This window comes from Lynx rufus, unplaced genomic scaffold, assembly GCF_022079265.1.
Source record: "Lynx rufus isolate CCGP_SWC_20201006 ecotype Redwood Valley unplaced genomic scaffold, mLynRuf1.p SCAF_7, whole genome shotgun sequence".
Taxonomy (NCBI): Eukaryota; Metazoa; Chordata; class Mammalia; order Carnivora; family Felidae; genus Lynx; species Lynx rufus.
In genome coordinates, this window is record NW_025814889.1 from 52,601,215 (window position 1) to 52,625,305 (window position 24,091).

At 35.1% G+C, this 24,091-nt stretch overlaps 1 protein-coding gene across 1 annotated transcript in view; it reads left to right on the forward strand.

The window, feature by feature from the left end:
• The window catches only part of PLEKHA5 (pleckstrin homology domain containing A5), a 242,328-nt gene that overhangs the window by 131,121 nt on the left and 87,116 nt on the right, over positions 1-24,091 (forward strand). Inside the window, exons 4-7 of the mRNA XM_047066453.1 lie at positions 12,245-12,328; positions 13,251-13,371; positions 16,212-16,316; positions 19,052-19,124. Coding sequence (XP_046922409.1) covers positions 12,245-12,328; positions 13,251-13,371; positions 16,212-16,316; positions 19,052-19,124 — 383 coding nt within the window. The remainder of the gene's footprint in view (positions 1-12,244; positions 12,329-13,250; positions 13,372-16,211; positions 16,317-19,051; positions 19,125-24,091) is intronic.

The window sequence follows — 24,091 nt, forward strand, 5'->3', positions numbered from 1 at the left end:
TGGGTTTTAGTTCAAAAAAGAATTTAAGGCTCAGTGAGGAGGATGCTGTAAATAGGAGAGAGCCTAGTTAAAATGAGGTGAATTTGAATGTTGTTAAAAGACGCTTGGGGAGATAAGAGCCTAAACAAGGGCAGTGATGGAGATGTCTTTAGTTGTGTGTTCTCTAGGGTGATGTGTGGGTGACAGCCAGAAATGTCACCTGATTCTTGAATGTTTGACAGGAAATTACTTTGGTGGATTAGTGCGTATATTTGAAGAATCCTATTTCTGTTCTCACCATTAAGTGCCATTTAACCTTGCCATTTAAAAGCTCCTTAAGAGTCACTCAGATGACTTACAAGTGAAAGAATTACCTAAATTATTTTAGGTATTTTTGCCTATAATGTGTTTTGTAATTCAAGTGTTTTGTATCAAGTGTTCTAAAAGGTAATGGTGCCATAACACTCAGGATATGTAGCAATTATTAATGTGATAGACACATTTTGTCTGTAACTAGCATGGATTTAATTGAATTATTCTTGATGTTACTTCCAAAATTATTTAAATCTGTTAAAAAGTATTTATAGATTGTAAATGAACATGTTGCTGTTATTTAAGGTTTTGTTGAAAAGCTGGATTAGAAATTATCTACAAATAACCCAGAAGTAAAACAAATGAATTTGTATGTGAGCCTAATATTTTTAATTTTTTGTCTTTATTGTTCCTAGTCTATAATAATGTTTTCATATTTATACTTACAGCATTACACCATGTTCATATTTTCCTACTGGGAAAAACAAGATACTCAGTTCCTGTTGGGTGCTTTTGTAAACCCATGCTTTACAGTTATTTGTACTTAAATTCTTTGGTACCTGTAATTGGGAATGTGAGGCAGTGTTTATGATTATGCTGAGATAATTTTATCTGAGCATCTAAGACTGGAAAATGATTCTGAAGCCTTAGAGAATAGGAAGATGGAAAAGAGATAGGGAATCTAAAATTAAATTGGAACTGGGAAGGTTTCATTATTCTGCTTCAGATAGATGTGGTCTTGGGGTGATGCCAGGCAGTGAGGCAGAAGGAGACAAGACGAGCAGCGAAGGAGGCTGTGTGTCACTGGTCTGTGGAAAAAGGGAAGGACCTCTGAGGAAAGTACAGTGTTGTGTTATGTTGTGTTGTGTTTTAGTACCATTGGGCAGAAACGCAGAAGATGGAGGGCAGAACTGAAAAGTCTCATTGGCTGAGATAAGATTCAAGGCAGGGGCAGCTATTGAAAGTTGGGGATCTGAAAAGGACACAGCTCAGGCCTTGGGGCTGCCTCTTCCTCGCCTTGTCACTGTGTGACTTCTGACAGCTTTGTGAATCCTGTGAGCCTCAGTGTATGCATTTTGTAAAGTGAAGATAGTAACCTCAGAGGGTCTATGTGAGGATCGAGAGTCACATTTTAAGCACAGGTGTGACAGCTGAGTGTGTGAGCAGCACTCGCGGTCCTGCTCAAGTGGTAGTGATGATCAAGATGATAATTTTGATACTTTTTGCTGAGAGTGAGGATCAATGAGGTACTCGCACCTAAGAAATCCTTTCTTTTTAACCCCCCAGAAATGGGAGATGATCCATTTGCTAAATGATGAGAGGAGAAAGGAGAGAAAGAGTTAAGACCTTAAGGAGATGGTGGGTAAATGAATCACTGAGGTTTGAGCAGGATGTCTGGAAGCAGTTAGTTCTTAAGTTAAAGGCAAATGGCATTTAGAAGAAATGCAGGGAAAGGAAACATATACTTTTCATGTTTTGCAAAAAAAAAAAAAATACACTCTTTTAGACTGCTAACTCAGTGGTTATCTCTTCACATAAGGTTCAAGAATTGAGTCTCAAGAAAAGGCAGGGCACTTATAGTGTTTTTCTCTTGTTCTTAAAACATTGCCTTTAACTGTGGGCACAGTTTTCCATGCCAACATTTTTTCATTTTAAAAATAAATTGCAGACATAGTCATTGTGGTAGTCAGATTTCGACATAACATTTTCTCCTTTTTATTAAAAGAAAAATAAAATAGTTATCTGTATAAAACATTAACAAACTTAACATGTAACAGTATTTTTAAAATTTCTCTGAACTACCTTAGAACAAATTTAATAACTAAGTCACAACTACAAACATGTTTTCAGAACCTAATTTGAGACTCTTTGAGTCTCCAAGTGATAAGGCTGTATGATTTCTAGCGATAAAAGCTCTTCAATTTTAGAATAATCTGGAGAGTGTTATTGTCTAATAGTATACTGAAACCAAGGACAAATTGAGAATGTACAATACTCCATTTTGTGTTAGAAGGATACTAAAAACAAAAGAGTCATAAATACACATATGAGCTGTTTGCTCTACAGCTTTCAGACTAATTTGGGAACTAAATAGCCTCCGTAGTTCCCACACCTCTTCCACCTTGCTCCCTTCTAACAACATTGTGAATATGTGGCACCTTTTATGCGTTGAGCCCTTGTAAAAATCCAAGTCATGATACTGGCTTCGTTGCCAAACCTCTATGATACCCTGTTTTTCTTATACTAAATTAAATCCTTCTTTCTTCCCCATAAGGGAAACACATGATTCAGAGCAAATCATATAAACGGGTTTGCATCTGAGTTTAGTAAGAGACAACCAAAATCTCTTCTGTGGAATAGTTTTCTAAAACCACATATTTTTTATGCACAGTAGATAAATTTTCACTGTATTGCCACAGTTACACATATAAAACACTACTAAAGCTTACTTTGTCTAATGTATTATTACTCAGAAGAATTATATTGGTTGTTATTGGCAATGTTAATAGCAGTTTTGATATTTATTTCTTAAAAAACAATGGATTTTATGTATTAAGCAGTCATTGAAATTATGCATGATACAAAAGCGTTGAAACTCATACACACACACACACACACACACACACACACACACACACACAAATAAGTATTCCCATAGGAGAAAATTGCAATTCTAATTAAATATCCAGAACATTGCTGTTAGTTGGCGAAAACATTAAAAAAAAATTCTGGCAACAAAAGCAAAAATAGTGGGACTAAATCAAACTAAAAAGCATTTGCACAACAAAATGAAAAAGCAATATAACAGGGGTGCCTGGGTGGCTCAGACAGTCAAGCATCTGACTTCTGGTTTCAGCTCAGGTCACAATCTCACAGTTTGTGGGTTTGAGTCCCGCATCAGGCTCTGAGCTGATGATGCAGAGCCTGCTTAGGATTCATATTCTCATTCTCTCTCTCTCTCTCTCTCTCTCTCTCTCTCTCTCTTCCCCCCCCTTCTCAATCTCCGCCCCCACTTCCCCTAAGCACTCTATATCTCAAAAAACAAATAAATAAAAATTTTAAAAAATGGCAGTCTACCAGGTGAGAGGAAATATTTGCAAATCATATATTTGATAAGGAGTTAATACCCAAAATATATAAAGAACTTTTACAACCCAATAGCAACTGATTTTTAAATCTTTTTTTCCCCTCTGTCTTTCTAAACCCCTATTGGGGTTTGTATATGAAATGTGCAATTTTGTGCATTTTATGCATGTACTTAGTGCATGGAGGGAGGTATTTCTTTAGCAATGTCATTGGCACCTTCCCTTAAAAGTGTTCTGCTGAGGGAAGACTAGCAATGTAGACTGAACACAAAATGCCTTGCTCCAATGACCCTGGAAAGGGACACAATACCAGCTTCTCCTATCTTCAATGTGCTGCCATGTAGTTTAAATTATTCTTCATATAAAAGCACCTGTCACTGAGAGTTGACTCAAACCCAGTGAATTGCTCTGTTTTCACAACGAGGCTATAAGGAGTAATGTAGTTTATCAGCTTTCCCTGTTCATGTAGGCTGCTAGAAAGCTCAGTACTGCTTAAAATGGTACAGCTTCACCCAGATTTTCTAGTACAGTTACCTACATGATGCATTATTTGGTTCCTAAATACAAGATTTGAAAAGAAATAAGGTAGAGTAGTAAGTATATTCCATCTCCAGCAGACATGTCTTTTTTAATTTGTTATTTATATAATCTGATAGAGACACAATGTTTTACACACACTGATTTATTCATCTTAAGATCTTTTAAAACTAAATTATTATTGAACGAAGTATTTTCATAGAGGCTCTAAATAAGCAGGTCTTGCATTTGGTCTTCTAGTTTAGTAAATGATTACATGTCTGGTAATAAATAGTGAAGAAGGCATAATGCCAGAAAACAAGTAATTTGTGTTGCTGTTTGTCAATTTCTTGATATTTTCCTGAAAATGGAATTGATTCAACCTTTTTATCTGGACTCGTAATAGAGCATGATCCTCAGATTAAGCTAGTGAATATGCCCTATTTTCTTTGGTCCTGAACTCTCCAGAATAGCTGAGTCCATTTTTTTTTTCTTTTTTAAGTGTTGCTTGTCACTATTTAAGAATCTTCTCACATCCTGCCTTTGCTAGCATGAAAACACAGCTAATCTTTCTTTGGAACTTTTGTATTAGAATTACTTTTCTCCTCTGTCTTTTTGACATATTAGGGGCAGGTATCTTTACCAGAAGCATGAAAACCAAGAGAGATTACAACTTTATTCTTTTACAGTAAATACTGAGTACAGTAGCCCCTTATCTGCAGAGGATACATTCTAAGATACATTCTAGGGGGTAAGGTACCCCCTACCCCCAGCAGTGGATGCCTGATTGCACAAATAGTACCAAATCCTATATATACTATGTTTTTTCCTATACATGCATACCTATGGTAAAGCTTAATTTATAAATTAGGCACAGTAAGAGATTAACAACTATAATAATAAAATAGAACAACTATAGTCTACTGTAGTAAAAGTCATATGAATATGATCTCAAAATATTTTGTTCTGTACTCACCTTGTTCTTTTGATGATGTGAGATGATAAAATGCCTATGTGATGAGATGAAGTGAGTAGAATGACACAGGTATTAACGCACAGCATGAGGCTACCAGTGGCCTTCTGGGGATAGGTCAAAAGGGTCATCACTGCAGTTGACCCATGGGTAACTGAAATACAGAAAGCGGAAAACCACGGGTGAGAGGGGGCTACTAGGTGGGTACTATCTTAAACTTTTAACATAAACAGTTGACTGACCAGTAATTTAATGACAATGACATGCTGAAAGTCCTGTTGTTCACAATAAATATAAGCCAACAGTTATGGAGGACTTACTCTGTCCCAGGCCATGTTTATACCGCTCACTCTTTTAATCCTCATAAACGTCTCCACTATAAAGTAAGTTTCATGAGGGCAAAGATTTTTATGTTTTGTTCACTGCTATCCCCGGTGCCTAGAGCAACTCTGAAAAAAATAACCAACCTTGATACAGTTACTGGTACTAAGCTAAGGAAACTGAGGCATGGAAAGTTAAAGTAATTTAGATACCTAGCTAATGAGTCAGGGAGCTGGGATTTAAGCCTAGGTGGCCTGATAACAGAACCTGTGCTCTCAATTACTGTTATTTCCTGCTGCCTCTGTTGTCTCTAGAGAAATACAGAAACACAAAGAAATAGTAAATGTGGCGTATTCAGCAGAGTTAATTGTTAGAGGGCTATGATGGTCTAGCATAGGCTTACATAACCTCACACTATTGGCATTTTGGGCTCCATACTTTTTTCCTGTGGAGAAATCTTGCCTGTGCATTGTAAGACATTTAGCAGCATCCTGGACTCTACCCACTAGATACCAGTCCCACTTGTGACATTCAAAAATATTACCAGACATTTCCAAATGTCCCCTGGGAAATAAAATCACTCCCAGTTGAGATCCACTAGTCTAGACTTAGACATTAAACCAGCACAGACAAGGGCTGCTGCCTGGCTCAGTCAGTGTGGATGGAGCATGCTGACTCTTGATCTCGGGGGGTTGCAGGTTAGGGCCCCTATGTTGAGCTTAGAGATTACTAAAAAATAAAATCTTTAAGGGGTTTACTCAGGCACTTAAGCATCCAACTCTTGATTTCAACTTAGGTCATGATCTCATGGTTCATGAAATTGAACCCTGCTTTAGGCTCTGTGCTGACAGTGCAGAGCCTGCTTGGGATTCTCTCTCTCTCTCTCTCTCTCTCTCTCTCTCTCTCTCTCTCTGCCTCTGCCTGCTCCCCACTCCCAAAATAAATAAATAATCTTTTAAAACATAAAATAAAATCTTTAAAAAAAAATAAAACATCAGAGAAGCCAGGAAGTATGAGTAGGTAAATACTGGGCATCACATTTGTTAAAGTTAGCACTTCTGCTATGCCACAGAGAATTCAAAGACACGATGGGAAATGGTTTGTTCTGTGATCTTAAGAATGTCTTATATCAAGACCTGAATTTTATCCCTGCTTTATAAGGATTCCACTAGAAACACAAATTTATGTAACATTATACCTTTCCAGTACTTCTTTTCGTTCATGACGAGCATAAAAATCTCTGGCAAGGATTTTTAAAATGGCATCTTTTCTATTAAAGCTTCAAAATGCACTTTTTGCAGCATAGACGTATGTTAGTTTGGAACTAAGTGGTCCAATCAATTTTGCTATAACACAACATGTATGTTCCTAAAAATCACATCACTGCAAAATCAGGCAATGGAAATCAGGGGCTTTTGTGGAAAAGAACTTCACTGGAAGACCCCTCAAAAACTTCATTAGTGACACATAAAAACAAAGATAGGAAACTAATAAAAGTGGTTGCACAATTTTACTGTTAAATGGTTAGGAAACACAAAAATACTGCAGATACCCTTTGCCTTGAAAAAAGACCCACAGTTTGTATAGTGGAAGTGGACATTGGGACGGTTTTAAGTTGTGAGTTTTGGGAAGTTTTGGAAGTACGGGAATCTGAAATTAGATGGAAAGTTGTATCACTACATGTGGATGGGTGTGTTGCATAAAACAGGCAGTGAACTAACGTAGCTGACAGATGTTTGAGGTTGTGCAATTGTATGATTGATGTACTCCTGTACACACAAACAGGACAGGATCACAGACAAGAGCATGCATAAAAAATGTGGAATTTATGTGACTGATATTCAAAGTGTTCCCTAACATATGAATCACGTTGGAGAACACACTTTTCCACATTTACATGGAATGTATTCCACATATCAGTTACAACAGAACTGATAGTACTCCTGATCTGAATTTTGAGGCCCTTCCATAAAAGAAAAAAACTGGTGGACTACAAAAGGATAGCAGATGTAGGATGAAAACATATGCTTTGTAAACAGTGCAAGGGACAAACTTCAGTAGAATTGAGGAAAGGCTGAGAATCGTTGTCCCTACCCTCCTTCCTGGTCCTGAGCAGACAGTCCTCCTTCGTGCCAGAGACAGTGGCCCTGACTTGATACTTAAACAGTAGGCCAGCCATCTCCCACAGTGCCCAGTTGGTATATATGGATAGCATATAATGAACTCTAACATTAACAGAGATGGCTTTGTGGAGATTTTTAAAGACTCATTTGGATTTCATTTACAATTCTTTCACTTATTGGCACTCAGTATTCATTTAATTCATATTTTTAGTTTCTGTCTATAATTTCCAAATTATGTTTACCCTTACCATTACAATACCTTAAAATGAAACATTAGTATAAAAATGAAGTGTAAATGCCAACATAAGGAATGATTTTGAAATTTAAAATAAATTTTTAGATATATAAAAATATATATAAAAATATATTTGCTCAGGGGCAGTAAGGATTGGCAATCCTATCAGGTGATAGGAAATTACCACATTTAAACAGTTAAGACTGGAATTGATATTTTGCTTTAAAAAATTTTTTAAACGTTTATTTGTTTTTGAGAGAGAGACAGAGACAGAGTGTGAGTGGGGGAGGGACAGAGAGCTAGGGAGACGCAGAACTTGAAGCAGACTTTAGGATCCATGCTGTCAACACAGAGCCCGACGTGGAGCTTGAACTCACTAACCATGAGATCATGACCTGAGCCGAAGTCGGATGCTTAACCGACTGAGCCAGCCAGGCACCCCAATTTTAATTTTTTTTAATGGAATAATTAGAAAATGTTACTGTGACTTTTCTATTTGATAATTATGTTGTTTAAATTAGTTTTCAGGAACCAGATTTTAGGAATACTGTATAAGACAGAACAAATAAATAAACATTTGAGAGGACTTTTTATTTATTTGTTTGCTTATTTATTATACATCCAAGTTAGTTAGCATATAGTGCAATAATGATTTCAGGAGTAGATTCTGGTGATTTAGCCCATCCCCCCACCCACAAGCCCTCCAGCAATCCTCAGTTTGTTCTCTGTATTTAAGAGTCTCTTAAGTTTTGTCCCCCTCCCTGTTTTTATATTATTTTTGCTTCCGTTCTCTTATATCAATCTGTTTTGTATCTTAACATCCTCATATGAATGAAGTCATATGGTATTTGTGTTTCTCTGATTGATTTCACTTAGCAGAATACACTCTGGTTCCATCCACATAGTTGAAAATGGCAACATTTCATTCTTTTTGATTGCTGAGTAATACTCCTATATATATATATATATATATATATATATGTGTGTGTGTGTGTGTGTGTGTATGTGTGTATATATATGTATATGTATATATACACACATATATATGCATACATATGTGTGTATGTGTGTATATATATACACACACACAGACACACACACCACATCTTCTTTATCCATTCATCCATTGATGGACCTTTGAGCTCTTTCCATACTTTGGCTATTGTTGATAGTGCTGCTATAAGCATTGGGGTGCATGTACCCCTTCAAAACAGCACACCTGTATCCCTTGGGTAAATACCTAGTAGTGCAATTGCTGGGTCATAGGGTAGTTCTATTTTTAATTTTTTGAGGAACCTCCATATTGTTTTCCAGAGTGTCTGTACTAGTTTGCATTCCCACCAGCAGTGCAAAAGAAATCCTCTTTCTCTACATCCTTGCCACCATCTGTTGCCTGAGTTGTTAATTTTAGCCATTCTGACTGGTGTAAGGTGGTATCTTATTGTGGTTTTAATTTGTATATCCCTGATGATGAGTGATGTTGAGCATTTTTTCATGTGTCTGTTAGCCATCTGGATATCTTCTTTGGAGAAGTGTCTATTCATGTGTTTTGCCCATTTCTTCACTAGATTGTTTTTTGAGAACTTCTCTATAGAATTTGGATACTAACGCTTTATCTGATGTGTCATTTGCAAATATCTTTTCCCATCTCATTGGTTGCCTTTTAGTTTTGCACATTGTTTCCTTTGCTGTGCAGAAGGTTTTTTTCAACTACTGGATGAGGTCCCAGTAGTTGAGAGGATATCTTTATTTTATGTTACAGTTATGCTTATGTAGTGAGAAAGGTTATTTCTTTCATTAAAAAATATTACGGTCATATTGTTTTATTGCATTTCTCTATTGCACTTCACAGATAGTGTTTTCTACAAATTGAAGGTTTGTGGTAGCCCTGCTTGTGTTAATCTTTTGGCACTGTTTTTCCAACAGCTGTTGCCCACTTCACGTCTCTATCACATTTTGGTGATTTCTCACAATTATTTCAAACTTTTTCATTATTCATTTGTTCTGGTGATCTGTGATCAGTGACTGAGACTCACTAAAAGCTTAGATGATAAATAGCATTTTTTAGCAATAAAGCATTTTAAATTAAGGTATGTACATTGGGGTTTTTTTTAGACATAATGTTATTGTACACTTAATAGTGTAAACATAACTTTTATATGTGCTAGGAAACCAGAAAATTCATTTCTCAGTTTATTGTGATACTCACCTTATTTCAGTAATCTGAAATGAAACCTGCAATACCTCTAAAATATGCCTGTAAAATACTTTCGTGTTAGAGTGTCCTTGTAGATTTTATAGGAATTTTATGTCAATATAATATCAACAGTAAATTTAAAAAAACCTCACACACATTGGATACTATGAAGAAATGAAGAACATAAATATATTTGTATTTCATATTGATTTTAGTCACTGGTCTTTTAAGCTAGAATAGTAAGATTTTTATTAGGTTTACTGTTTAAGACATTGTGCTCTGAAAAGTACCTAGATAATAAAATCACCATTTCATTCAAAACAGCATCCACTTTTAGGCAAAAGAGTGTGCTCTTTTTAAACCATTCACTATTTAGGTATCTCCATTCCTTTATGTTTTTTTCTAATGGATACCCAAATCCATGTAGTGGTCAGGATATCAGAGTAGTCTCTTAGCCAGATAACTATTGCAGAGCCATGTTGTTACAATTTAGATCTTCCAGAATTTGGGGATTGGAGTCTACTGTATTCCTCCTAGGCAAGATGACATAGCCTAGGGAAATAATGCAATATATAAGGGTTTGTTTGCTTTCTTTTTGCAATATTGGATTTTTATGGAAAGAATTTGTATATTTCTGTTCTATCTACCTCAGCCTTTTTAATGCTTCCTAGGAGAGGCTTTAAGAAAACAAAAGATGCTATCTTCCATTTTTTTTTTTTTTTATCACTAAGGTGTCCTAATCCCTATCCTTGATTATTTTACCCCCTCCCTTTTTCTCCACACTTTTATTCTGTTAAACATCACAATTTATATACCTCGACACATTCATGGTGTTCATCACATCTGGGTTCTTCAGAATTTTCCACTTACCTGCAGAGGCTGTACTTTCTTAGTTATTCTGTTACCAGTTCACTGCTTATTACATAAACTACTATCCCACATGAGACCTTAAGTTTCCACCATTGAACTCACATACTTCAAAATTTTTTTTACTGTTTATTTATTTTTGAGAAAGAGCACAAGCAGGGGAGGAGCAGAGAGAGGGAGACACAGAATCTGAAGTAGGCTCCAGGCTCTGAGCTTGTTGGCACTGAGCCCGATGTGGGGCTCAAACTCCTGAATTGCAAGATCATGACCTGAGCTGAAGTCAGACGCTTAACCAACTGAGCCACCCAGGCGCCCCACTCACATACTTTTTATGTAGTGAAAATATCACTCCAAATGGATATTTAAACCCACCAAATCTTAATCTCTCTATTGCATAAAACAAAACCACCTCAAAAAGCTGATAATTTAGTAGTCCTGTGTGCTTGTTAGACTGGTTATCTAAAGGAATAATAGAGTGGGGCGCCTGGGTGGCTCAGTCAGTTGAGCGGCCGACTTCGGCTCAGGTCATGATCTCGCGGTTTGTGAGTTCAAGCCCCGTGTCAGGCTCTGTGCTGACAGCTCAGAACCTGGAGCCTGTTTCAGATTCTGTGTCTCCCTCTCTCTGACCCTACCCCATTCATGCTCTGTCTCTCTCTGTCTCAAAAAAATAAAATAAACGTTAAAAAAATAAAATAAAATAAAGGAATAATAGAAACACATTATATTCCATCAGTCATTCTACTCCCACAATAGTCAATATGTATCTGTACCTTTTCTTTTTTGTGGTTTTAGTTTTATTTAATGGATAAAGTTTCAAGTACTATGTTACCAATAAAAATAATATTAATAAAAGTTAGGATATGGAAAAGGAATTTAAATATCTAAAGTTTGCCAGAAAGTTTGTGGCTTGTGGTTATAGAGCACATTTAATAATCTTTTAAGATTAACAAAGCAATATTCAGTTACAACATCTTGAAATTTTTCTCTGTAAGGAAAGTAAATGATAGATCTTCCTTATAGATCTTGCCTTATAGTATGTGACCCAAAGGGGGAAAATTAATTTATAAATAATAATGTGTATTATTTATCAGTATATATTATACTTTTTTTGGCCTACAGTATTTTTTATTTAGATAAATCGTTTGGGAATTCTTTTCCCTCTCATTTCTAAGAAGACAGCAGGAGACCTAATCTTATCACTCAGCCTAAAAAGAATAGTATATGAATTTGGCATTACTTCTCTATGATGTGCCTAAATAAAGATACAAAATAATAGAAGTAGGTAGATACTCATTCTTTGTGTCCCACCTATCAAATGTGAAATGCAGTGATCGTGGAGCCAAATCAACTTACTTTTTTATAAAATAGTGAGAAGAAAGAATTGAGGTCAGGCTTGGGAGGTGGGAGGTTCATTTACCTATATGGTAAAACTGTAGTAGCATTCACACATACATGTGTACATGGTAGGTAGTAGAAAGGGTGTGTTTGGAGATTTCATCACCTGGGAGTTTGAATTTCATCTCTTTTATTCACTAATGTTATAATAAAGAAATCACTATTTTCCTACCAGGATATTAGAAAAACATTTGTGATAATAGAAGTACATGCATTTTCTCTTTTTCTCTTTTCTTTTAGCCATAATGAAAGGAAAGTAACCTGTAAACATCCAGTCACAGGACAGCCATCACAGGACAATTGTATTTTTGTAGTGAATGAACAGTAAGTAAAGAGTTTCATGGAATGCCTTCGTTTTAAATGGTGTTAGCATTAAGATTGCTGTTATCCAAAAACATATTTTTAAGTTTATTTATTTTGAGAGAGAGTGTGAGCAAGAGGAGCGGCAGTGAGAGGAGAGAGAGAGAATCCCAAGCTCCATGCTGTCATGACCCGAGCCGAAATCAAGAGTTAAGACTAGGACACTTAACCAACTGAGCCACCCAGGCACTCTGCTGTTGTCCATATGTTAATACATTATAATTTAACAGTTTCTTATCTGGGTATTTGCAGTCAGGTATAACAGAAACCCATCTATTTACTATGGATGGCATAGGAACATAACTTAAAACTTTCTTTGATGAAGAATGTAATCTCAGAAGCTGTTGGTACAAACACAGACAGTAAGCTCAAGAGCCCAGAATTTAAAGTCAGAGAAACTATAAACTTTGTCAGATTATTAAACTAATGTGAGCTCAGTTTTCTCGTCCTTAAATCAGAGATAGTGGTAATTACCATTTCTTAGGATTATTATAAGCATCAAATGAGATATGTGTGAAAATATTTTATATACTATAAATTTGTTCACACAAAAAAAAATAGCTCTTGATATCATTATTTTTATTTTCGATAATAGAATAGCTCATCTTTACTGAGGTTTTAATTTTCCAGTTAGATGACCAAGTAGCATATCTATAATAATGCTTATTAAAATAAACATGATTTTAACCTATCATGTGCTTAGGAGATATGCTAATTATATTTAAAATAGTTATAAATATTAAGCTCTGACTCTAGAGCTTATTAAGCTCTAACTAGTATCCAGCTCTTTGGAAAAGTGGGACATCAGCATTATAATTTCTAGGGAAGGTTTATTGTAAAGCAGTCAACATGTATAGCAAGTTTTAGCATTCTGACATATTTTCAGGACTGTTGCAACCATGACATCTGAAGAAAAGAAGGAACGACCTATAAGCATGATAAATGAAGCTTCTAACTATAATATGACTTCAGATTATGGAGTGCATCCGATGAGCCCTGTAGGCAGAGTAAGTTCTTTTGCTTACTGTTAATTACTGATATCTGGTATAATTGGTTGCATCTATTACTCTACTCTTAATGGGCTTAGAATTAAAAAATAATTATTTCATTTTTCTTATTACATGAACCAAATTACATTTGAGATAATTTACTTAAGGAATGATGTGGAATATAAAATAATAAGATTATATTTTAATAATTTAATGACTTTTTAAAACTATTATAGAGTTCAGATTTTGAATAATTTTACAAATATATGGATGTTTACGTGAAAAAATGGCAATTTATTGAATCAACTGAAGTTTTAAAGATGAGGGTTAATATAATGGCATAGAAATACCATTTTCTGACTGTTATAAATCCCTAGATTGAACAGACAAACTTTTTAAAAAGAAATGTAGAATCACTGCCAAAGGGAAACCCTAGGCCACTGTGCTTGATGATTCTGACATATTTAGAATCCATTATACAAAAAGTGCCATAGTCATATGGAAATAGAGGAGGGTGGTGTTTCTTTATAATCACAAAGAAAAATGTTAATTGTTTAATGTAAGGTCCCAGACTTTGTGTCTATAAAAATTTGTAGTTACTGCTTCTATTTATTTTTTTAAGTTATTTAAGTAATCACTGCATCCCACATGGGGCTCGAACTCATGACCATGAGATCAAGAGACTTTCTTATGCTCCTCTGAGCAAGCCACCTGGGGGCCCCTGTAGTTATTGTTTCTTATACTTTAAACTACAGTGCTAATATTTTAAGTTTAGAATTTTAATACGAAAATTTTATGTCTCTTAAAACACATGCTACTAAATCTGAATAAATAGTTGCCTTAAAGTTGCTTCTCAGTTCCTAAATTAATGGATAGCAAGAGAATCAAGTGATAATAAAAGAATAATCTTTATTAAAAAATAATATATTTTATAATAGAACAGTTATAGTAAATTATGATTATTATAAAGAAATGGATAATAGGCAGTTATCTATTTTAAATGCCTGTTGTGACATTTTTGTTTTAATGTTTTTAAAATGAAATTTTGTAGAGTATTACAAGTTAATATAAATTTCTAAATAATGTAAATATTTTCTAATTCTTATGTAACATAAAATGCTAGTAAGGTAACTGAGTATTATAATACTTCATTAATATATTTTAATCAAAATCTAGAGAAATGATATGTAGGTTGAGGGCCAGCAAGTCATTATCTGGAAAGAAAGTCGGATCTCTGCCTCAAACTTTACACTGAAAATTTTCCGGATGGATCAGGTGTTGAAATGTTAAAAACAAAACTATAAAAGCACTACAAAGAACAATGGAAGATTTTTAAAAAAACAAACGCAGAATGCAGATTGGCTTTCTAAATATGACATAAAACCCAAAAATCAAAATAGAAAATAAGGAGATTGAACCATAAATAATTATGCATGCATAATATCTGCAATTCATGTAATAATTCACGAATAATTCCTTTATAATCAAAAGAAGTTTTTTGAATCAATAAGGAAAAGGCTTACAGCCTACTTTTTAAATGGGCATATTATGTAAAATCCCCACCCAGAAAATGGAATTTTACTGTTAAATATATGAAAATGATGTTCAAACTCATTCATAATATGAAAAATGCTAATTAAAACAACAAAGGACACCATTTTTCACATATCGAATTTGCAAAGGTTAAGAAGTTTTCTAGCGCAGTACCTTGACAACAATGTGGGTAAATAGGCATTTTCTTTATGTAGTAAGCTCCAAGAAACAGTAGAACAGAATAGTAGGTATTATATATGTAATCATTTGAGGAAAAAAAGATATTCCATACCTATGAAAACAGTTATCTTAGATGAATAAGTGCACACATACACACAGTTGACATTGGTTGCCTCATAGGGTTGAGTGCTAGAGCCCAGAGGTAGGAAGTAGATGACCAGTCCCAGTGTGTATCTTTTTGTACCATTTGAGTTGTATACTATGTTTAAGCATTATGTATTCAAAAATAAAGTGAAACGTATCAACAAAACATACTTTGGGAAAATGTGGTTGATATTGGGTCTTAACATTCTGTTATGTACTAATATAAGCTTCAAAAAACAAAATTCTCATGAAATGTGCTGGATTCTAGATAAGTTAAACAATAAGATAATTTGATATTACTTACCTTTATAGAGAACTCAAATTCAGCTTCTTTGTTTTTGTTTGTTGGTTACCACTACCATTCCTGCTAAATCTTCATACTAAATAAACATAGCAGTATCTCAAAAGATTGTATCTCCTTATGTATACTTTTAAATATATAGTAAACACTATCTATCTGGCATCATTCAAGTTCAGAATTGCCCATAAAGGAGAATACAGTACATGACATTAAGCAGATCTTTCCAGTCTTGTGTTGACTTGATGTGGTATGTTTTATATCTGAGTATTTCTCTTGACCCTTGACACTGTTCACTTTCTGTAATTGAAATAACATTATTAAATCAGATATAAAGCAAAAAGTTCTACATTTCATTTATTCTTAAAGATTTGTTCATTTTTACCCAAGGTTTATTCAATTTATATAGCAGGTAGGACAAAATAGTGCCACACATTGTGCCTTTTTAAAAATTGTATATCCCAGTTTTAAAGGACAGATTGTAAAACTTGTGATTCTTTGTAATATCCTGGGGAAAAATTCTTTGTGCAAAATTCTTACACTTGAAATAAGTAAATCCTCAAAAAGCAGAATTGCTATAATTCATCTGAAAAGATTTAAGTCCTGCATGTTTCAGAGAAATCTGGAGAGATAAAATTATGAAGAAGAAATATAAATACCAACCATTAATAACACATTTTCTGTTTTTCTTTTTTCTATTTAGACTTCACGGTCTTCAAAAAAAGTTCACAATTTTGGAAAAAGATCAAATTCAATTAAAAGGAATCCTAATGCACCTGTGGTCAGGCGAGGCTGGCTTTATAAACAGGTATTTTTTGTTTGTGTTCTATTTGATGTGAAAGAAAAATGGAATCAAAAGACCTTTTCAGCTGAATGTACCTAGGACAATTATATAAAATAGAGAAGGAACTGTAGAATTAGTCATCCAGATTCTTTTTATTACCACTGAAGAATGTTAGAATAGTAAAGAAAGAAAAAGTAATGGATGTTACTTAGAACACAGATTGTGTGTCTTTGTTGTAGGTATTTCTAGATTTGAAATTAAATACATGCTGTATGAAATCGTTAGGAATACTATGCTAAAATTATCCAGGCAGAAATATTTTTTAAATGGGGAAAAAAAACATACAGAGATACTGTTCATTTTTCTGTTCATTTAAAAATCATTAGAGAAGTGTACAATTATATACTTCTCTGCTTTATAGAGAAATCGTAATTGAGATTTTTATAGTTTTCTCAGATTTTTACTTTTAGGCTCTCAAGACTACTCTCTTAAATGTGTTGTTTTTTCTTTTTTTCTTTTCCTTCTTTTCTGATCTGTTTGCTTAAGTATGGCTCACTGTCAGACATCCTGATAAGTTGGGGTGTATATTGTTTTATCGTTTGGAAAACCTGATAACTAAGCTTTTTTGGAACCTTGCCATTACTTTGGGAATTAGTAAGGATGCATGTACATTGGACTTCCTGACATCTCTTTTCATGCTTATAGACTGTTTTCTTTTTTACTTTCTGGTTTGCACCTGGGTTTCCAAGTTAAGTGACCACCAGATAACTGAGATGATATATTCAGCCTTCAAGACCTTTATCTATCTTTGTTCTGTCTCTGATTTTACATGTATACGGAGGATACATTCATTAGACATCGTTCCATATGAAAGCTGAGGTGGCAACTTACCGAGAGAGGGCCATCTTAAAATCCAAAGAATTCCCAATCATTGAAGCAAATTAGTTTTGCCAGTGTGTCACTGAGTTGATTGAGTATGTAACTTGAATACCAACTTTTATTTTTATTTAAAAATCGTCTACTAAAAAAAACCATCTTGGGGCACCTGGATGGCTCAGTCAGTTGAGCATCCTGGTTTCAGCTTAGGTCATGATCTCTCGGTTTCCTGAGTTCGAGCCCCGCGGTGGTCTCTGTGCTGACAGTGAGGAGCCTGCTTGGGATTCTCTCTGTCTCTCCCTTCACCTGCCCTTCTGCTACCCACTCACGTGCGCACGTGTTCTCTCTCTCAAAATAAACATTAAAAAAACATCATCTGTATTTTCACCATCGGACATTTAAACTTATCTATACTAAAAGATTTCTTTAGTCTTCTAATAAGTCCAAGTTATGTTCAAATAGCTCAGTGTAATATTGAGCCTAATAGACGATACAGAATTTCTTTAAAATGATATTTGTTCTTATTTCTTGATCCCTTGGTTAATTTGTATTGCAGAAGTGTTAACAACCAGTTTCTCTACCATGAGTGTTTATTTTGTAATAGCTGTGTGACTTACACAGAGTGTTTGTTTGCAGAGTTCCTTAAAAGTGTAAACTTTTTGGGGCAACTGTTTGGCTCTGATGGTTGAGTGTCCAGCTCTTGATTTTGGTTCAGATCATGATCCCAGGGTTGTGGGATCAAGCCTCGCATTGACTCCTTGCTGAGCATGGAGCCTGTTTAAAATAAAAGTGTAAACTTTTAAATTATTTGTATTAAAGAATATTATTAGGACATTAAGAATACCATATACTGTTAAAAAAATTTTTTTGGTTCTTTGATGTAGCTGTCAATTTTAAGGACAAATCCCTTATTTAAGATTTTTATCTATATAATTTCTTTAGTTCTAAAGTCATTTTTGATTGTTACAACTAAAAATAATGTTAATGCACATCCAAACTGACCTCTTTTTTGCGTGTGTGTGTGTGTGTGTGCGTGTTTCATTTACTCTTGCAGTTTTTATTAAAACTGTAATTTTGTTTGAGCTTGGTATTTTTATTAACTGAATTACTAAGAAAAAGCTGCCAAAGAAGCACTGTTTTTTGCAGGGTGAGCAAAACCCAAACTGTATATGTAAGAAGAAAAAAGTGTTTATGAAATCTATTTGTATGCTAAGTTTCCTTTATTCACAGTCATTTTAAATCACATTACCTTTGGGATAATTTCAAATCACATATTTTTCTTCTTGTTGGAGATTAACATTTATTAAATCTGTTCTACCAGAATGCACACAATGCTGCATGGTTACACTCTCCTCATGTTAGCAGACATATATGTTCAAAAAAGTAATTTCAGATTGCTTACAAATATGAAGCTAAATCAGATTGCTTCAACAGTATTTCTTACATGATGGTATTACTCTTCAGAGACCTGTATACTTGGGAATGTCTTAAGGTGATACAAGTCCCTAGAAAACTACCTCCATATTTTTGCTTTGTATATTAGGTTTCTACATCTTGTTTTAAAAGCTTATTTTAGGGGCGCCTGGGTGGCTCAGTTGGCTAAATGTCCAATTTCGGCTCAGGTCGTGATCTCACTGTTCATGAGTTCGAGCCCCACATCAAACTTTGTGCTGACAGCTCAGAGCCTGGAACCTGCTGCAGGGCAGATTCTGTATCTCCCTCTCTCTGTGTCCCTCCCCTGCTCACATTCTATGTGTGTCTCTCAAATAAACATTAAAAATTTTTTTTTAAGAAATAAAAGCTTATTTTAAATAAAGGTATCAGAAATGAATTTGAATTTTCTGAAATGAAAAAAAAACCTTTAATATGCTGATTTAATATAGGACAGTACCGGCATGAAGCTATGGAAGAAACGCTGGTTCGTGCTTTCTGACCTTTGCCTCTTTTATTACAGAGGTAAGTTTACTATAAACTGTCTTAGTGTAGTATTTCATGATAGGATATGTTAAGTAGTAGATACTTTTTTTAAAGAAAAAACATTACAATTCTTTTGGCTGTTTTATTACCAACAAACAATATCAAGAAAACCTTTTCTTCATCGATATATAATACTGAGTACTTGAGGGATGACTGAAGACGATATTGTGCTTCGAGCAGATTAGTCTGAGTTTGGTCCAATTTCTGTAGTGTGATTGTGTTAATCTGATTTGTTTCATGTAAATAGTGTATGACTCTTCACTCTGTAATGTTATCCTTGAATTCGTTGCCTAATAGACAAAAGTCATTAGTCTGATAAGATTTTTTTTTAATTTTTTTATGTGTCAGCTCTGTTAGCTCTAGCTATTGAATTGTTGAATGTTCAGGTCTCTGCAGCAGATGTCTTTAGACTATCAAAGACTACTCTGATATATTGGCAATTTTTTTAAGTACAAAATATGTACTTATTATGATTCCCACCCTCCCCACCCCCTTTTTTTCAAACAATGACAGACTCCCTGAAACATGGAGAAAGTTGTGGAAAGTATACATACCAGGCTGTTAAAGTTGGTGGAGAGTAAATAAAGGTATTATCTTAGGTATTGAGTTATTGTCTCCATTTTTCCTATATGGATGCCATAAACTCCTTTTTTAAATATGTTTTCTTGTTAGTAAATTATTGATGAATACAGTTTCAGCTCAAAGTCCAAAGAAGTCTCTCCTCATATGCTACGTGGATCTGTTAGATACGATACAGTTGGTACCCAGCCGTGAAAAAGTTTATATAGGCTGCACTCTCCATAGAAATCTGCTTCAATTATAATATAAAATCATGAACCTGGATAGTAGTTCTTTCTTTCCTACTTTAAAGTCTGGTTGGAAACATTCATTAAAGAATTAGATTGTCAAAGCGTGTTGAACAGTTTATAACTTTTCTAGATGAGTATATCACAAGATAAAACAGGATTTTAGAACTGATTAGCAGTTTTAAAATTTGCTTTGTGATTGCACAAACAAAAGGGTGATGAAATTCTGTGGTCATCTATCAAAGCAATATAATGTATATTAACTTTCAAAATTAGAAATTACTAGAATTATATTCATCTGTTTTTCCCCCACTGCAAACTGTGGTTGAAAAGTACTGCTGAGTCAGAATTAAACAAACCTATAAAATTTCATTTTGTCACAGAGATGTTGGTCAGGCAGCAATTGCGGTATTATCTTTAGTCTTATGCCAACCTTACTCTACAATTTTCCTTAAAGGCTTTCCCACTCGTTCAAAAAGTCAAGAGTTATATATAACTTAGGCATAATTTCTAAGCTTATAGTTTGTACTTCCCTCCTCTTTTCAGTTTATTTATAGTCTTTTTAGATCTTTAAATGAGACCAGGAAAATGTTTATTACCACTTCTCATACAAAATTCCTTAATGTTAATTTACCACAAAAAGAACACTGAGTTCCTTGTGATTTGCTATTGTTGCTCATGGAAAGGTGCTGCCTACCACCTCTTTTAAAAGTTTTCCTCTTTTAACCGAATTTTTAAAATGTAAATGTTGACCTCAGAAGCTGTGTTGAATCTGAGATTATGTATTATTATTAACTATATGCATTTTACATTCACTATACTTGTTAATTTTAGTATGGTTCCCCAGACAGAAACAATGTAAAAGAGAAGAAAATATAAAAAGGAAAGAAATATCATTTAACTCACTTCTCTTCAGACGCTTGGAAATGAGTATTATGATATTATACACTTCCTCTGTTTTATCAATAAGAAATGTCAGATTTGAAATAAAAATGACCATATTTTAGTGAGATGGTCATAATACCTTGCTTTTTTTTTGAGCACTTACTATATGCTGAGCATGTAGCATAGATGGTCTATGTCTTCCCTTCCAAGGTGGGAAATATTATGCCCTTTTACACAAGAGGAACCCAAAGGGCAGAGAGGTCATACTGTTTGCTCACAACTGGCATGTGTCATAGCCAAGATTACTTCTCTTAACCACAGAATTTTTCCTTTCACAGATCTCTTATGTGCTGAATACAGCATCCCCATTCATTTCTTCTATATCCTTCCAAGTGTCTGGTACACTGACATACACAGTGCACTGTCAGAATTTTTTGACCATCAGTCTCCATTTCACAGATACGGAGAGTAAGACAGAAAATAAGTGATTGGCTATTTTTTTTAATTTTTTTTTTTTTTTACATTTATTTGTTTTTTGAAAGACATAGAGACACAGAGCACAAGTTGGGGAGGGGCAGAGAGAGAAGGAGACACAGAATCTGAGCTGTCAGCACAGAGCCCGACACGGGACTCAAACCCACGAACCATGAGATCATGACCTGAACCCAGGTCAGCCGCTTAACCGATTGAGCCACCCAGGCGCCCCAGTGATTTGCTATTTTTTACAATAGGTTAGGAGCCAATACCAGATGGAAGTTCAGGTTCCCACTGATCTTTGCAGAGTATCAGGCATATTATGACAGAGCACTTAGATTGTTCTATTTTATAGTCAGTCTGTTGACAGTACGTATCATAGGACTTAATTCATTCAACAAATATTTATTGAGCAGATGCTGTCAAACAGTAAAAGAAGGGTGCCTGGGTGGCTCAGTCGTTTAAGCGTCCAACTTCGGCTCAGGTCACGATCTCACAGTCTGTGGGTTTGAGCCCTGTATCGGGCTCTGTGCTGACAGCTCAGAGCCTGGAGCCTGCTTTGGATTCCGTGTCTCCCTCTCTCCTGCCCCTCCCCTGCTCGCTCTCTCTCTCTCTCTCTCTCTCAAAAATAAACATTAAAAAAAAAAGTGAAAGCACTCATGAAGCTTACATTCTAGAGAAGTCAAGGAGACAGTAAGTTCAAATAAACAATACCATGACAAGTGCTTTTGGGAAAATAAGGTCATTGTATTAAAGACAGGCATGGATGAAAGATTTCTTTGGATCAGTTCTCTCAGCAGACGTTTTAGATAGCAAAATGTAAATAAGAGCCAGAGTGAGCAGTGTATTGCAGGCAGGGGGAGCAAGAGTGCAAAGGCTGGAAGGTAGGAAAGTGGAACATCAAAGGAGCCCACAGAAGGGGAGCAGTAGGGAGGGAGGTGGGAGGAATGGAGGAGATTGCACCAATGTCAGACCATACTAGAATTTCAGTTCTACTGTAAATTCCATTAGGAAACAATTGGATGTTTTTAAGTATAAGAGCAATATGCTGTGACTTACATTGTGGAAAGCCTACTCAAGCTGCTATTGGAGAATGGATTATGAGGAAGGAAGGAAGTGGAGACTAGTTAGGAATTATTAGGTAGAAGTGATGATGGCTTAGACTAAGGTGGTAGCTAGCAGTGAGCACTTTTGATGCACCAGATGTATTATTAGGTAGTAGGATACAGAAATGAACAATATAAACGCATCTCCATGGAACTCACAGATTAGCTAAAGGAGTCTAAGAAAGAATGTCATAGTGTCCAGTTATGTTGAATGAGTATTGACCAGGAGTACCAGGAAAGGATTGGGAAATAAGGATGATCTAGGCAAAGAACTTCACATGTTCAAAGCATGAGTGAGCACGACATATTTGTAAAATGACACATGGGGCTTGTGTTACTGAAAAGAAGGTTATGCCTAAGGACATAGGAGCAAAGGCTAACAAGTGGTTCAGGGCACAAAAGGCATCTGTTTGCCATCCTCATGAGTTTTAACTCTGTCTTAAAAGTGAGAATAATAATAGGATACATTTAGAGTACATTTTAGAAAAATCACCCTAGCACTTAAATGAGAAGCCAAGAGACCAGTTAAAGTATTGAAGTATTCTAGGTAATGATAATTAGTGATAATATTCCAGTCTGTAAGTTATATACCCAGCTGTAATTATATGTATTTTTTTGCCTTTAATCCAAATGTCTTTAAAGCTAAAGTACAAGTAAGGAGTCTAAAATGTTACTTGAATCCAGTCAGTGTTGAGATTCTTAAGGGGTTCCAGTCACAGGTTGTGTTCCCCAAGCGGTAAGCTCTGTAATGGAGATTAATGTGCAAGAGGCTTATTAGGAAGTGTTCTTGGGACCATTACCTGTGGCAGGAAAGGGGAGGGACTAGAATGGGACAGAGGGAGTTGGGCTCCTATCCAGTCTAAAGAAGGCCTAGCTGAACCCCCCGCCCCCCAAAGAGTTCATTCATTCTACAAATATCACTCAGTACCTACTCTTTGCTTGTCAGTATGTGAAGCCCTCTGGGTAAAAGACAGTAGGTCAGGCTTCACAGAACCAAACCGAAGAGTGCCATGATTAAGAACATTTGGAGAATCTAGTAAAGAACTCTTAGGACAGTCATTTGACAGAAGATGAAGATTTTTCTATATGCAGTAATATGATGAGGGCAGTATTTATTGAAGACTTAAAACAGGCTGAGTGCATTATTGAGTTCTTCATAGCTGTTAGCTCATGTGACCCTCACAGCAGTTCTTTGCATTAAGTGCTGTTTTCCTCAGGTTTGTAGCTGATGAAGCCAAGATGCCCTGCATGGATGACTTGACAAGCCCTCATAACGGCTTGGTGTCCATCTGGGAAACAATTCATGACGACCCAGTAAAATCGCCCTGTGCTATATAATGCCTGTGCATATTCTGTAATAACTTTAGGAAGAGTCACAGTTTCCAGTAATGCAACAAAAGAGAATTTATTATTTGATAAAGATGATTTTTTAATAAAGATGTCTTCATGAGCTTTTTCTGATTATATGCTTTTATATAAACAAAATTGGATTTAAAATTGGAATGTGACTCATTCATTTAAATCATCATATTCTCCGTAATTGATGACTGGTCTCTACCTCTTCTTTTTTTAACCTTTTAGACTAAGTCTGCACTTGTGTTCATTCTTCCTTGTATTAGTGAACTGCACATGAATGAGCACAGTATAGTAAGAGCAGAATTGTTGTGTTATGAAA